Genomic DNA, 12,930 nt, shown 5'->3' with positions numbered 1-12,930 from the left:
TAGCAGGAAAATAATCTTCTGGAAACAAGTAAAACCACCCATAGCAATTTGACTCATTGCAGGATTCCTACTGGTGTTCTTAACATTTGCTTAAGAAAACCTCGCTTTTGGGCAGAAGTCTTGAATAGATGTTTTCCAAAAGAGGATATACAGATGGCTAACATGAAAACATGAAAAGATGCTTAACAGCAATAATCATCAGAGAAATGCAAGTCAAAACCACAATGAGGTAACAACTCACATCTGTCAGGATGGCTATCATCAAAAAAGATCTACAAATAACAAATGCTGGTGAGGATATGGAGAGAAGGGAACCCTTATGAAATGTTGGTGGGAATGTAATTTGGTGTAGCCACTATGGAAAACAGTATGGAGGTTCCTCAAAAAACTGAAAAACAGAACTACCATAAGATCCAACAATTATACTCCTGGGTATATAGCTGAAGAAAACAAAAACACTAAAGATACAGGAACCCCAATGTTCATAGTAGCATTATTTACAATAGCCAAGATATGGAAGCAACCAAGTGTCCATCAACAGATAAATTAATAAAGAAGATGTCACACACACACACACACACATGAATATTCAGTTCACACACACACACACATGAATATTCAATTCAGTTCAGTCACTCAGTCGTGTCCGACTCTGCGACCCCATTACTCAGTCATAAAAAATGAAAATTTGCCATTTCCAACAACATGGATGGACCAGGAAGGTATTATGCTTAGTAAAATAAGTCAGACAAAGACAAATACTATAGGTTATTACTTATATATGAAATCTAAAAAATGAAACAAATGAAAATAACAAAACAGGAACAGACTCACCAATATAGAGAACAAACCAGTAGTTACCAGTGGGGAGAGGAAAAGGGGGAAGGGTAAGACAGGGATAGGAGATTAAGAGGTACAAACTACTCGGTATAAATAAACTACAAGGATACATTACACAGCACAGGGAATGCAGCCAATGTTTTATAATAACCTTAAATGGAGTATAATCTATACAAAATACTGAATCACCACGTGGGACACCTGAAACAAATATCGTAAATCAACTACACTTCAAAAAATTAATAATTTAACTTAATTAAAAAAAAGAAAAGCTCATTTTGCATTTAATGGAATCACATTTCCATTGTGTGTGTATGTGCTTAGTTGCTCAGTCATGTCCAGCTCTTTCTGACCCTATAGACTGTAGCCCACCAGGCTCCTCTATCCATGGGATTCTCCAGGCAAGAATACTAGAGTAGGTTGCCATTTCCTTCTCCAGGGGAATCTTCCCAACTCAGGGATCAAAACCAAGTCTCCTGTATTGCAGGTAGATTCCTTACCATCTGAGCCACTGGAGAGACCCACACTTTACTCACATCACACATTACTCAGCAGTAAATTACTGGCTTAGAGCATTTTAGCTTTAAAAATTGTTCTCTTTCCTCCTTTCTCCTTAGAACAGCCAAAGATTAAACACCCTTCTGAGCCCCCAGGGGAACAGGAGCAGAATTACTAATTCATTCTTGCCTCTCTATCAAGCTCTTCCAAGGATCTCTCCTTACCACATTTCTTCACTCTTGCTTCAGCCTCTAGAAATGCTTTTCAGTTATACATCAATTTTCTTTCTCTATATAGAGGCTGTCTGGAATGGGGCCCCCAGAGAGAAGGCTTGGGGCCTCACCAGTTGTCAGCAGCATGGTCAATAGCAGCTTCCAGGAGTCCCAGCTTGTTGAGCAGTCTAACGGCAGCCTCTCCTCCTAGGCTTTTTGCCCACAGATAGGCCACGTGTTTGTGGGCATTAGCTCCTCCATGAGCCTTGGCCACCTGAAAAGCAAAGCCCCTTGGCAACCCTCCAACACAGGGGTACATGGCTGCTCCCTTGTCATCTCTGACTTGACCTCAGCTTGGAAAAAGATCAGGTACCTCTCCAGAGCAGTAGGAAGAGGGCTAAATTTCAGCCCTATTAACCTGATTAGAGTCCAAGGATGGATTTCAGGTCGTTCACAAACCATTAAAATTGTATGTGAAATTTTGTGTGTAGGTGTGGACTTTTTTCAAAGATACCCACGACCAGTTTAAAATTAGACAGTTACTTGAGCATGGGAAAGCAGGATGGAAGGACCCTGTACATCCTTACCCAGTAAGGGGAAGACCTCCTTACCCGGTAAGCCTCTTCCCAAAGCCCATTGGACCGGTACATGTTCACTGTCGCCTTCCACTCCTGGGCCTCAAGGTAGTGATACTCAGCCTCCTGGAGTCGGCCCTCGGCCTCCAGCTCCTGGGGAGGGAGAGGCAAGTCAGGATGGGGAGAGGGGCAGATGGAGCCTCTTTGGGGAAGAGATGGGCGGCAGCAGGAGAAGGGCTCACCTTGCCCAGATGCAGGTGTGTGTCACTGAGGAGGTCTGGGTGGTGCTTCCCTACTAAGCGGATCATATCATCATACAACTTGTGCTTTTTGAACATGGTGATGGCAAGATCAGGCTCTTCCACGGTCACATATAGCCTGGGGACAGGAGAAACACCTGTGGCCTCCTAGACCCAGATTCCTGCTGTGAGAGTCGTTCCTAAGGGATTCTGTCCCTGTCTTCTGGGCAGAGGGCATATATCTGCAGACCCCAGCCCTCAAGCCCCGTATCCTGCTACACCTCTCCTGGGGCCACGGCTCACCTTTCAGCCTCTCGGTACTTGCCCTGCTTCTCCATCTCCTGAGCCTGAGTGATGTACAGCACCGAGACATCTTCTGGTCTCATGCACTTCATGGCCAGCTGTGCAGACACAGAGGGTCAGGGCAGCCTCAGGCACTAATTCCCAAGGGAAGCAGAGGGCAACACAGAGCGGACAGGGAAGTGGGGTTTCTTCAAGGAAGCCTGTTTTCACAGGAACTCTGAACTTTCCCAATAAGCACAGGAGTTTGGTTACTGCCACTCTCCTACTCAGCTCAGGGATCCCAAGTCCATAAGGAGCAGAGTAAGAACTACATTCTGCTAAGGCAGGAGGGTCAGAGATGCCCTGTGCTGGGTGGGGGCACACAATCCCACTAACTTACTCCTATTGCACCCACTGGGCTCTGGAAGCATGAACGAGAACAGTTACCAGTGTGACTAGAGCTCCAGCAGAGGTATTTCAGATTCCCAGCTCCCAAGGCCATCTGCTCTCTTCCGAATTGCAGGTTTGGGAACTAGAGCCTCTCATGATCCTTGCCTTTCCTTTTGGCTAGGCATCAGTTACCCAGACCGTACTCTGGTACTCTTCCTCGGCTTGCAGGGAGCCCAGTGAAGTGGGGAGATTGGCGACTAGGGGAAGGGACAACACAGCCATGAAGGTAGCATTCTCTTCTCATGAATGTCACCCGTTGCCCACCTTGTGGGCTTGCTCCCAGCGGCCAGCCTGGGTGTACATGTCTATGGCGTCTTTCGTCCGGTCTCCCTTAGTGTAGAGCTCTTCCGCAATCTGCAGGTGAGACAGGGAGAGGCACAAGGTCAGAGCGACAGGGTGAAAGCAGCCTGGAGGAGGAAAGAACAAACCTCAGCTGGGAGGGAGCAGAGCCTGGGACTCCATTAGTGTACAGTCACAGAGAAGACAAGGTGACTGTAGGTGTCTCAGGCTTTCTTCTGTTTTGATAAAAGACCAGCCCCAAACAGTATGAGGACAATACAGTGGGAGTTTAAGATTACTTTGCCAACAAAGGTCTGTCTAGTCAAAGCTATGGTTTTTCCAGTAGTCATGTATGGATGTGAGAGTTAGACTATAAAGAAAGCTTTTGAACTTTCTTTGATGCTTTTGAACTGTGGTGTTGGAGAAGACTCCTGAGAGTTCCTTGGACTGCAAGGAGATCCAAGCAGTCAATCCTAAAGGAAATCAGTCGTGAATATTCATTGGAAGGACTGACGCTGAAGCTCAAACTCCAATACTTTGGCCACCTGATGCAAAGAACTGACTCACTGGAAAAGACCCTGATACTTGGAAAGATTGAAGGCAGGAGGAGAAGGAGATGATTTGGTTGGATGGCATTACCAACTTAATGGACATGAGTTTGAGTAAACTCCGGGAGGTGGTGATTGTCAGGGAGGCCTGGCGTGCTGCAGTCCGTGGGGTTGCAAAGAGTTGGATACGACTGAGTGGCTGAACTGAACTTAAGATGGCCTCATGTTTTTGCAGTCCATGATGATTCTATACTGTAAATATGTTGGTGATACTCTTTTTTTTTTAATTAAAAAAAATTTTATTGAGGTATAATTTACAATGTTGTATTAACTTCTGCTTCAGTTTTATATATATACACACACACATATATATATATATATATATATTCTTTTCCATTATGGTTTATTACAGGATATTGAATACAGTTCCCTGTGCTATACAATAGGACCTTGTTTATCCATCCTATATATAATAGTTTGCATCTGCTAATGTTGAAGTTATTCTTGAAGCATCTCTCATGCTAGAGACCTGCTTTATATGTCTGGGAGAGGGTTCTGTGTCACGTCAGAGTGAAATGGTGGCGTGTTTCATTTAGGGTGGTGACACTGTTGGGCCCCAGTAAGAAGGATCTAGGGAGGTGGCCCTTTCTGGGCTCTCTCCTCATCCTCCTGTACTATACTGCTCCATGCTGCAGAAAGGGGCTGTCCCTCACCTCATACTCCTGCAGCGATGCGTAGTGTTGGGCCACGCGAGGATAGTATTTGGACGCAGTGTTCCGATCCTGCAGATCTAATATATAAATTGCCTTCTTCCACTGGCGGGCACCCAGGGCAGCCTCAATTGCTTTAATGGAGCACCTGGCATAGTTGGAAAAGGGATAAATGTATATGAGGAAAGAGGAAAATGGATGGAGGTAGAGATATCTCAAGCATACACCAACCCACATTCGGAGATTTCCCTTGTTTTAGTGAGGCCTTGGTGCCCTTGCCTGTCCCATCACCTCTCACCTCATGTCCAAATGCCCTCTGCACCCCTGGACCACCACACCTGGCTTCGATGTAATGATTAATGGCCGCATCGAGCTGCTTCTGCTGCACCAAGTGGTCCCCCCACGCCTCCTCTAGTCTCACCACTTCCACTGGGAATGCCAACCGAGCCAGCTCCACCGCTGCCGGAGACAGAGAGGGCATTCAGTGCAGGCTTCGGGCACCATGAGGCAGAGAAGTGAGGCGTGGAGTACAAGGGAGAAGTGGAAGGATGGGGGATCCCTGAAGCCAGGTGTCAGGGGACTGTTAAGGCAGGAGTCTGCAACACTGTGGACTGGCCAGTACCTTTCATGAATGCGCTGCCTTTACAGTAGCACTCCAGAGCCCGCTGTGGATTTCGAATCTTCTCAAAGAGATCACCTGCCTGTTAACACATCCCATGTTACTTCAAAGATACCCCTACTACACAAAAATCAACTGTCAGTCCCCAGTGTGCAGGATTCAGCCAGCACTCAGGGAGGGCTGTGCACTCCAAGACACCACTGGGTAGGAGAGGGCACTGAGCCCTGGGGGCTACGGGATGGGAACTGGAAGCCAGGGTACCCGTTCATACAGCTCGCCCTTGATCAGGGCAGCAGTGATGTGCTCCACCAGCTCCGTGTTGGCCAGCAGTTCCTCTCGGTTCAGCACCAGCCGAGCAGCCTTGGCGGGGAGCCCAGCTTTGAGGTAGAGGCTGATGGCTGCTAGCCCATCCCCTTGGCTCTCCTGAAGTTCGCCTGCCCGCTCCTCTTGCTGTGTGTCCATCAGCCACTGGTAGTAAGCCCGGCGCAGCTTCTCTAGGGCCGGGTGCCCCTGACATGCAGCAGAAGATAACCAGGAGTCACGCCCCTCCTTCCTGCCCCGCTGCTTCCCATTATGTCCAATCCCACTGTAACAGCCGAAATCCTCCCAGTCACCAGAGGCCCAACTCCCAGCACTATAAGGTCCAGCCCCAACACTGTTTCAGCTCCTGCAGCCTCCTTGACAAGAAGGGGTTTCTGATACTGGTGGGCCCTAGTTCTGAACAACTGTGGGGAAGACAGAACCGGTACCTTGGCCTCAGCCACAGCGATACATTCATCCCAGCGGTGTAGCTCCTGGTACATGTCCATGGCCTCCTCAACGGCATTCTAGGGGAGGCCGGGCAGAGGGAGGAGGGACACCAGGAAGACACGAGGATCAGAAATTAGCAAGCTCTCCTCAGCCTGGCTGAGATGCCAGCCTGTGTGGGTTGAAAGCTTCATCCTTAGTATGAAACTAAAAGAAGCATAAGCTTCAGGGCACCTTATTTGCACAGGCTCCTTCCAAAGCAACTTTTCTTAAAGAGGGCTTCTCAAACTGAATAAGCATTGGGCCTCACAAAATTGGGATCTATCTCCATGCACAAGAATTGTGGAGAACAAAGGGAGATGGTAGACTTTCTATGAAGTAAAGAAGTGATTGTCAGAACGAACCCAGAGGAGGAAATTATGGAGCAGTGAAATTCACTGTATAAACCTTTTTAAAGTTTCTCTCCAGGCCTCTGATAGCCCAGCTGACCAGCGCTCATTCTTCCTCTGAGTTTGCCTCACTTTTTTCTTCTCTGATCCCCTCTTCCATCCAGCTCCTCTGCTCCTATTACCTGTTCTAAGAAGATCATTTCCGCCAGCTTGTAGTTCTTCTCCAGCATGGCTAGTCGTGCTCGGACCTGATAAAAGTCTGTTCCTTCTCCACCCTGTGAAAAAAAAGAAGGTTCTGGTTATTCTGTTGGTGCCCATGAACAATTCTGTCTGTGTAAGTGGAGACAGGGAGGTCAGAGAGATGTGGAGGCTAAAGGCTTAGGAAGCTGAAAAACTTGGGGCTTAGAGGCTTGAGGTTTGGCAAACAACTCCAAAATGGCCTGACTTGAAGGTGGCGATGGGGAGGGCAGGGTAGAGGAAATTAGCCATGGCTGGAAAGCTAAGAGTCGTGGGTCTGAGTGCCAAGAGAAATCTCAGCTCAAAAAAGTGAACGAATCAGGAGAATACTTACATATTCCCGAGACACTTGATCTGCAATCTCATTGGTTTCATGGAGGAACCGAGCTTTTGCAACATGTCCCAGAGCAGAAAAGCACCTAAAGTATGGAAGCAATAACAATAACAATATTATTATAGAATCATCATTAATTCATTGGTTTAGCAGATATACGATGAGCATCATTATATGCCAGGCACTTGTTCTTGCCACTGGGGACACAAAGGGGTCCACTGGGGACACAAAAACAAAGATGAGGGCCTGGCTCCCAGGGAACTTACTTTCTAGTGGAAACAGTTAATTAGCAAACAAATAAACAAAGATTAATTGAAATAATGGAAAATGAAACTGAGGGAACTATTTAAGTTGGTTGTCAGAGAAGGCCTGTTCCAGGAGCTGTCATCTGAGCTGAGACCTGAATCCAAGAAAGAGCCAATCATGGCAAGATGGAGGAAAATTACTCCAGGCAGAGGGAGAAGCTAGTTTAAAGGGCCCAAGGCAGGAGTGAGCTTGGTGTGCTCAAAGGGACAAAGGATGCCTGTGTGGCTGGAGACTAATGGGCAAGTACCTGATATGAGAAGGAAGTGGGGTCAAATCTTGTGGGGCCTTAGGTGTTTGTGTTTTATACAAAGCACAAAAGCAAGAGAATGATTTAATCTAACTTATGTTTTTAAAAAATTACCACAGCTGCTATGGTTCTAAGGATTGTAGGGGTCTAAGTAGCAGTTTCTAATTAATTAAGAGACTAATTAAGAGGTTTTTGCACCACTGTATGCAGGAGATGGTGGTGGTCTGTTCTAGGGTGGAGACAGGGTTGAACAACTAAGAGATTTGGGGTACGTTATAAAAACCCTGGCTCACTGTCCCTATGACTTGCAGTGAGTCTAGCTGTCGGGGGATGGGATAAAAGGGACCAAGGACGAATCTTTGCCAAAGCCACAGCAGCTGATGTTTAATGAGCACTTCTGGTCTGTGCCCTTTGCACAGATCCTTTCATTGAGTCTCCCCTATCACTGCCACTCTGCCACTCTTCTTTACCATCCTGCAAGATGAATACTGTTATTATCCTGATTTCATAGAGAAAATGGAGAAGCCAAGGCTTGAGAAGGTTAAGTTAATCTCTCTAAAGTTACACAGTTGGTAAATGGAATCAAGATTTGAAATAGGAGAGTCTGGAGTCCCGTGTTTTTCCTATTAATTACACTCCTATAGCATTATTGGAATATACGCATCAACACATAGATTGTAGGGTAGAAACGTTAAACACTTGGAAGCAGCACCTAGTTACAAGGTGGGGGAGTGAAAACAATAAAAGACATACTCTTATAGGAAGTCAGATAAAAACAAATATCATATAACATCGCTTATATTTGGAATCTAGAAAATGGTAGAGATGAACTTATTTGCAAAGCAGAAATAGTCTCAGTTGCAGAGAACAAACTTATGGTTGCCAAAGGAAGAAGAGGGGATGGGATGAAGTGGGAGATTGGGATTGACATATATACACTACGAATGTATCTAATCAAACAGATAACTAATGAGAGCCCACTGTACAGCACAGGGAGCTCTACTCCGTGTTCTGTGGTGACCTAAATGGGGAGGAAATCTAAAAAAGGGGGATATATGTATATATGTATGAATGCCTGATTCACTTTCTTGTGTTAGCAAGAAACTAACACAACACTGTAAAGCAACTACAGCCCAATAAAAATTTTAAAAAATAAATAAAAGCCATACTGTCGTACTCTAGGATGGGAGGATGTTTGGAATAACTGCACTGTGGAAGGGTTCCATGACATCTGTTGGCATGGGAAGGCAGGAGGTGCCCCAACTCTGGGGAGGAGCAGCCCACGGGGAAGACACTGTGCGGCCATCTCTCCCTCAGAGCTGCCTGGCACCTGGGTTCCACAGCCCGGCTCACCTCTCAGCAATGTGTAGCTGCTTTGCTTCCAGTGACAGCTTACTCAAGGTTTTCCACATTGCTTCTGTTTCTGGGGTCATTTCCAGAGTTTCCAAGAAGGCTGTGGCCCTGCAGAGGGAAGGAAGCAAAGCACAAGGAATGAGTCCAAGGTCAGGAAGACACTAAGGAATATTGGTGATGGGGCAGCAAGAGGATGGGGGAGGCAATTATTTGCCCTTTTTGTCTAATCTCCTCCTAGGACCACCAGGTCCTTTTCAGACATGGCTGGTTTTGCTGACTTCCCCACCACCGTGCTGGTTATCAGCCTCGTGTCTCACCGGGTGTAGTTGCCGTCATCAATGGCTGTTCCAAACTCAATAAGGCCCTCATCCAGGGTGTAGGCAACTGTAGTCACACCTTCGGTCACCATCACCTCTGTCTTTCCCCCACCTCGCTCCAGACCTACAACATCACCCTGTAAAAATTCAATTCCCCCACCCCACCAGAATTCCAGGTGAGTGTTAACACAGGCTCAACTGCAGAAAAGACCCACCCTCATCCAACCCTACTGCTCACACTCTGAAGGAATGACTATACTCTCTGTTTTTCTGACGCTTCCCTCAGGCATATAAAAATTCCCCATCTGTGGGGTTAAAGTACATCCCTGGGTTAAAGTACACCATAGCTATGATAGCACTAGTGGCTAGGGATATGTTGACAAAGTGTGGCATCCACTTCTGCTGCCAGCAGTACCATGACTTGGTATTCGTAAAGGTTCTCCAGCTAAAATTCAACTTGAACTTGGAACATCCTTTTTAATGTATTGCTGAGTTCAACTGAAGAAATCACTAGGAAAGCTTCCTGCTCCCTCTCCCACCCTTCCCCTCCACAAAAAGGAAGGTCAGTAAGTTAAAACCAAAAGAAAAAAAGAGAGAGAGAGCAGGAAAAAAATGGAAGGTGAGCAGATGGGAAAACTATAGTTGCCCTAAGGCAAACATAGTATTAGGAGAGTAAACTTTGGGTCCTTCAGCAGAATGGGGAGGCCAAATCTGAGGATTTCTCATTAAACGTGGATCCTCTATTCAGTAAAGGAAACCAAAGGAGTATATAGATCATTAACATGCCTGATTCCTGCATAAGCAAATACAGATCATCTCTGGAGGAAAGCACGTCCAACTAAGGCCCTCAGGATTCCAAAAGATGACATTCAACGTAACATGAGCTCACAATTAAAAACTACCAAAATACCACTTAACAAACCACTAGCAGGAAGTAAACAATAACTACAGACAACAGTTTCAGACCTCCATGGATCTAGGATATAAAAAATAATAGGAAAAAAGACAGTTATGGAATATAAAATAATTATGTGTGAAACATTAGAGACCCAAAAGATGAAATATCAAGCCAGGAACAAGAGACTATCAAAAAATAGTCAGGCAGGTTGGAGAAAGAACCAAGTAAAGCCTTTAATTTTTGAAGTGGAAAAACAATACAATAGATGGTTTAAATAGTAGACTAGACAATGATGAAAGTGAACTGATGAACTGAAAGATGTATTTTAAGACATTATGCAGAATGGGAGGTGAGTTTGGGGGAGAATGGATACTTATATATGTATGGCTTTGCTATACACCTGAAACAATCACAACATTGTTCATCCAATATAAATCCAATATAAGGTAAAAAGTTTTTTTTAAAAAGAAATTACCCAGAATTTACCATGGAGCTAAAAAAATTTTAGCATGAAAAGGCACAGAAGACAGGACAAGAAATCTAACATATGCCTAATTAGAGTTTTGATGGAGAGACTAGAGAATATGAGAGAAGAAGCAATGTTTAAAGAGATTATGGTTGAGAAATTTCCAAGACTGATGGAAATATATGTACTTACAAATATAGGAAGCACAATATACACCAAGCAAGATAAATAAAAAGAAGTTTATATCCAGACATACTGTAGTGAAATTTCAACACATCCAAAAAAAAAAAAAAAAAAGATTAAAAAAGAAAGATATTAAAAGCAACCAGAGAGAAAAGACAGACCACCTATACAGAAGGGGCTATTAGTAAACCTGCCAGAACAAAAGAAGTCAATCAATGGCACAACATTTGCAAAAGGCTAAGAAAAATTAACTGTCAATCTAGAATTGGGTAGTGAGTCCAAGTATCTTTCAGTAGCAAAGCTCTAAGTAAAAATAGTTTCAAATAATCAAAACCTGAGCATTTTATCATCAAAAGACTTTAAAGAATCTTCTAAATGTTACTTTTCAAGAAGAGGAAGAAAAATAACTCCCGAGGGAAGATCAGCAAGGTTAAAGGAAAAGGTGAATGGGGAAACTGGCACTATGATGGTAAATCTAAACAAATTCTGTCTGTATAAAACAATAATGTCTAGCTTTGGGGATGACAGAAAGGAACAGAATACTGGACAACGGGGTCTTCCCTGGTGGTCCAGTGGCTAAGACTCCACACTCCCAATGCAGAGTTTGATCCCTGGTCAGGGAACTAGATCCCACATGCCGTAACTAATAGTTCATACGCTGCAACTAAAAGATGCCACAGCTAAGACCTGGCACAGACAAATAAGTAAATAAAATAAATATTACAAAGAACAACAACACTAAACAACAATGGCAAAGGGGAGGGAATCAAAGTTAAAGCCTTGTATGGTCCTTGTCTGCAGTGCAATGGAGGGTGGGTGGATGCTGCTTAACTTCAGACTTTGTTAATTTAAATACATAGTGAACTTTTAAGGGTAATTACTATAGAAACAGGACATTTAATCTTCAAACCAAAAAAAGGTATTTAGAAAAGGACAAGCTCCCACCCACCCCAATCCAACCTTAATCAGTCTAAAATGAAGCAAAAAAGGAGGGGAAAAAAAGAGATTGATAAAAGAATAAAAAGAAAGCATCAAGTGCTCTACATACACCCGTGGCAGTCATCCTAGCCTAGCACACGGGCCTCTTTTCTGTTTCCATAGGCTCCTCCCAGATTTGGGATATTACTGTGTGTATGAGGTTGTCATGGGGTAGGACAGAGGGTGTAATCAGCAGTCTGAAAAAAACAGAACTCTGAATGGCTTGTAACAGAGAATCAGCACATAAGGAGGTGTGATATGGAATTCCTCCTCAACTGGGGATCTTCCAGTCTAAGGGAACTCCACAATTCGACTTGGTGAATTCCCACTATAATAGGGACCAGTACTCTGAGGGTCTAATATAATGTCAGAAATCTGAACAAGGATGGCTCTGGGGCCCAGACCACTGTGGGAAGCAGTCTAAGTGTCACCTGCCAACTCCATCAGAGAGGTTATGGGTGGCAGGCAGACAAACCAAGCAGCCTTCCCAGTTTCCTTGGGTTCCGATTAATCAGCTCGACACTATGTGTGAGGTGCCCTGGCGTGGACATACCCTGATAGACGACGTGGTGACCCTCTCAGGTGCCTCAATGTTGTACCACACACACAAGTTGTTTCGGTTCTGAGCCACCAGCACATCACTTCCTGGGACCCATTGCACGTAGGAGCAGAAGTTGAGGATCATCGTCTTAGAGCAGCTTTCAATATCGTATAGATGCAACTGGAGGAGCAAGAAGTAGATACACAATTAAGAAAAGATGTGGGTGTCTTCCATCTGGACCATTTCCTAATGGGGAAATGTGGTGAGCTAGCCCACTAGTCAGGTACATGCTGAATTTCAAAGCTTACTGAACTTCGACCATAAACCCTTCAAGTTCATGCTCAGTTGGTATATTCTGACACTGGCCAAATAAGAGATGACCAAAAGAGCAAAGGGCTACACCCTAGGAATTTAAGTTAGGTGAAAGTCAGACTTTCATTCCTAGAATAACTCTGGGCCAGAGTTATCGGTCTGGATTACAAAAATAAGGCCATGAGACAAATTAAATGGCCTAGAAATATGTGATGTGGCTTTTACATCACAGTGAAAATGAAATAAAAAATCACCAGGTAGTCCCTGAGGTCGAACTCACTGGCGATACCACACTGAGATCAGAATCAATAAAGGGCTGGGGGAGACTGTTTTCAAGTCAGCGTCAGTGCTAAGTGTGGCCGAAGAGCAC

The 12,930-nt window shown here is 44.8% G+C and overlaps 1 protein-coding gene across 2 annotated transcripts in view; it reads right to left on the bottom strand.

Moving 5' to 3' along the window:
* The window catches only part of IFT172 (intraflagellar transport 172), a 37,464-nt gene that overhangs the window by 8,424 nt on the left and 16,110 nt on the right, over positions 1-12,930 (bottom strand). For both annotated transcript variants that reach the window (XM_044926133.2, XM_006046159.4), the window contains exons 16-30: positions 12,261-12,428; positions 9,183-9,319; positions 8,866-8,973; positions 6,960-7,044; positions 6,571-6,663; positions 6,002-6,079; positions 5,514-5,762; positions 5,256-5,334; positions 4,972-5,092; positions 4,637-4,781; positions 3,361-3,450; positions 2,668-2,765; positions 2,368-2,503; positions 2,162-2,278; positions 1,682-1,824 (exon numbers count right to left, since the gene is read on the bottom strand). In XM_044926133.2, the coding sequence (XP_044782068.2) occupies positions 1,682-1,824; positions 2,162-2,278; positions 2,368-2,503; positions 2,668-2,765; positions 3,361-3,450; positions 4,637-4,781; positions 4,972-5,092; positions 5,256-5,334; positions 5,514-5,762; positions 6,002-6,079; positions 6,571-6,663; positions 6,960-7,044; positions 8,866-8,973; positions 9,183-9,319; positions 12,261-12,428 (1,847 nt within the window). The remainder of the gene's footprint in view (positions 1-1,681; positions 1,825-2,161; positions 2,279-2,367; positions 2,504-2,667; positions 2,766-3,360; positions 3,451-4,636; positions 4,782-4,971; positions 5,093-5,255; positions 5,335-5,513; positions 5,763-6,001; positions 6,080-6,570; positions 6,664-6,959; positions 7,045-8,865; positions 8,974-9,182; positions 9,320-12,260; positions 12,429-12,930) is intronic.

Source organism: Bubalus bubalis, chromosome 12, assembly GCF_019923935.1.
Source record: "Bubalus bubalis isolate 160015118507 breed Murrah chromosome 12, NDDB_SH_1, whole genome shotgun sequence".
NCBI lineage: Eukaryota > Metazoa > Chordata > Mammalia > Artiodactyla > Bovidae > Bubalus > Bubalus bubalis.
Note: the sequence above shows the minus strand (reverse complement) of the source record. Positions and strands in the feature narration are given on the sequence as shown.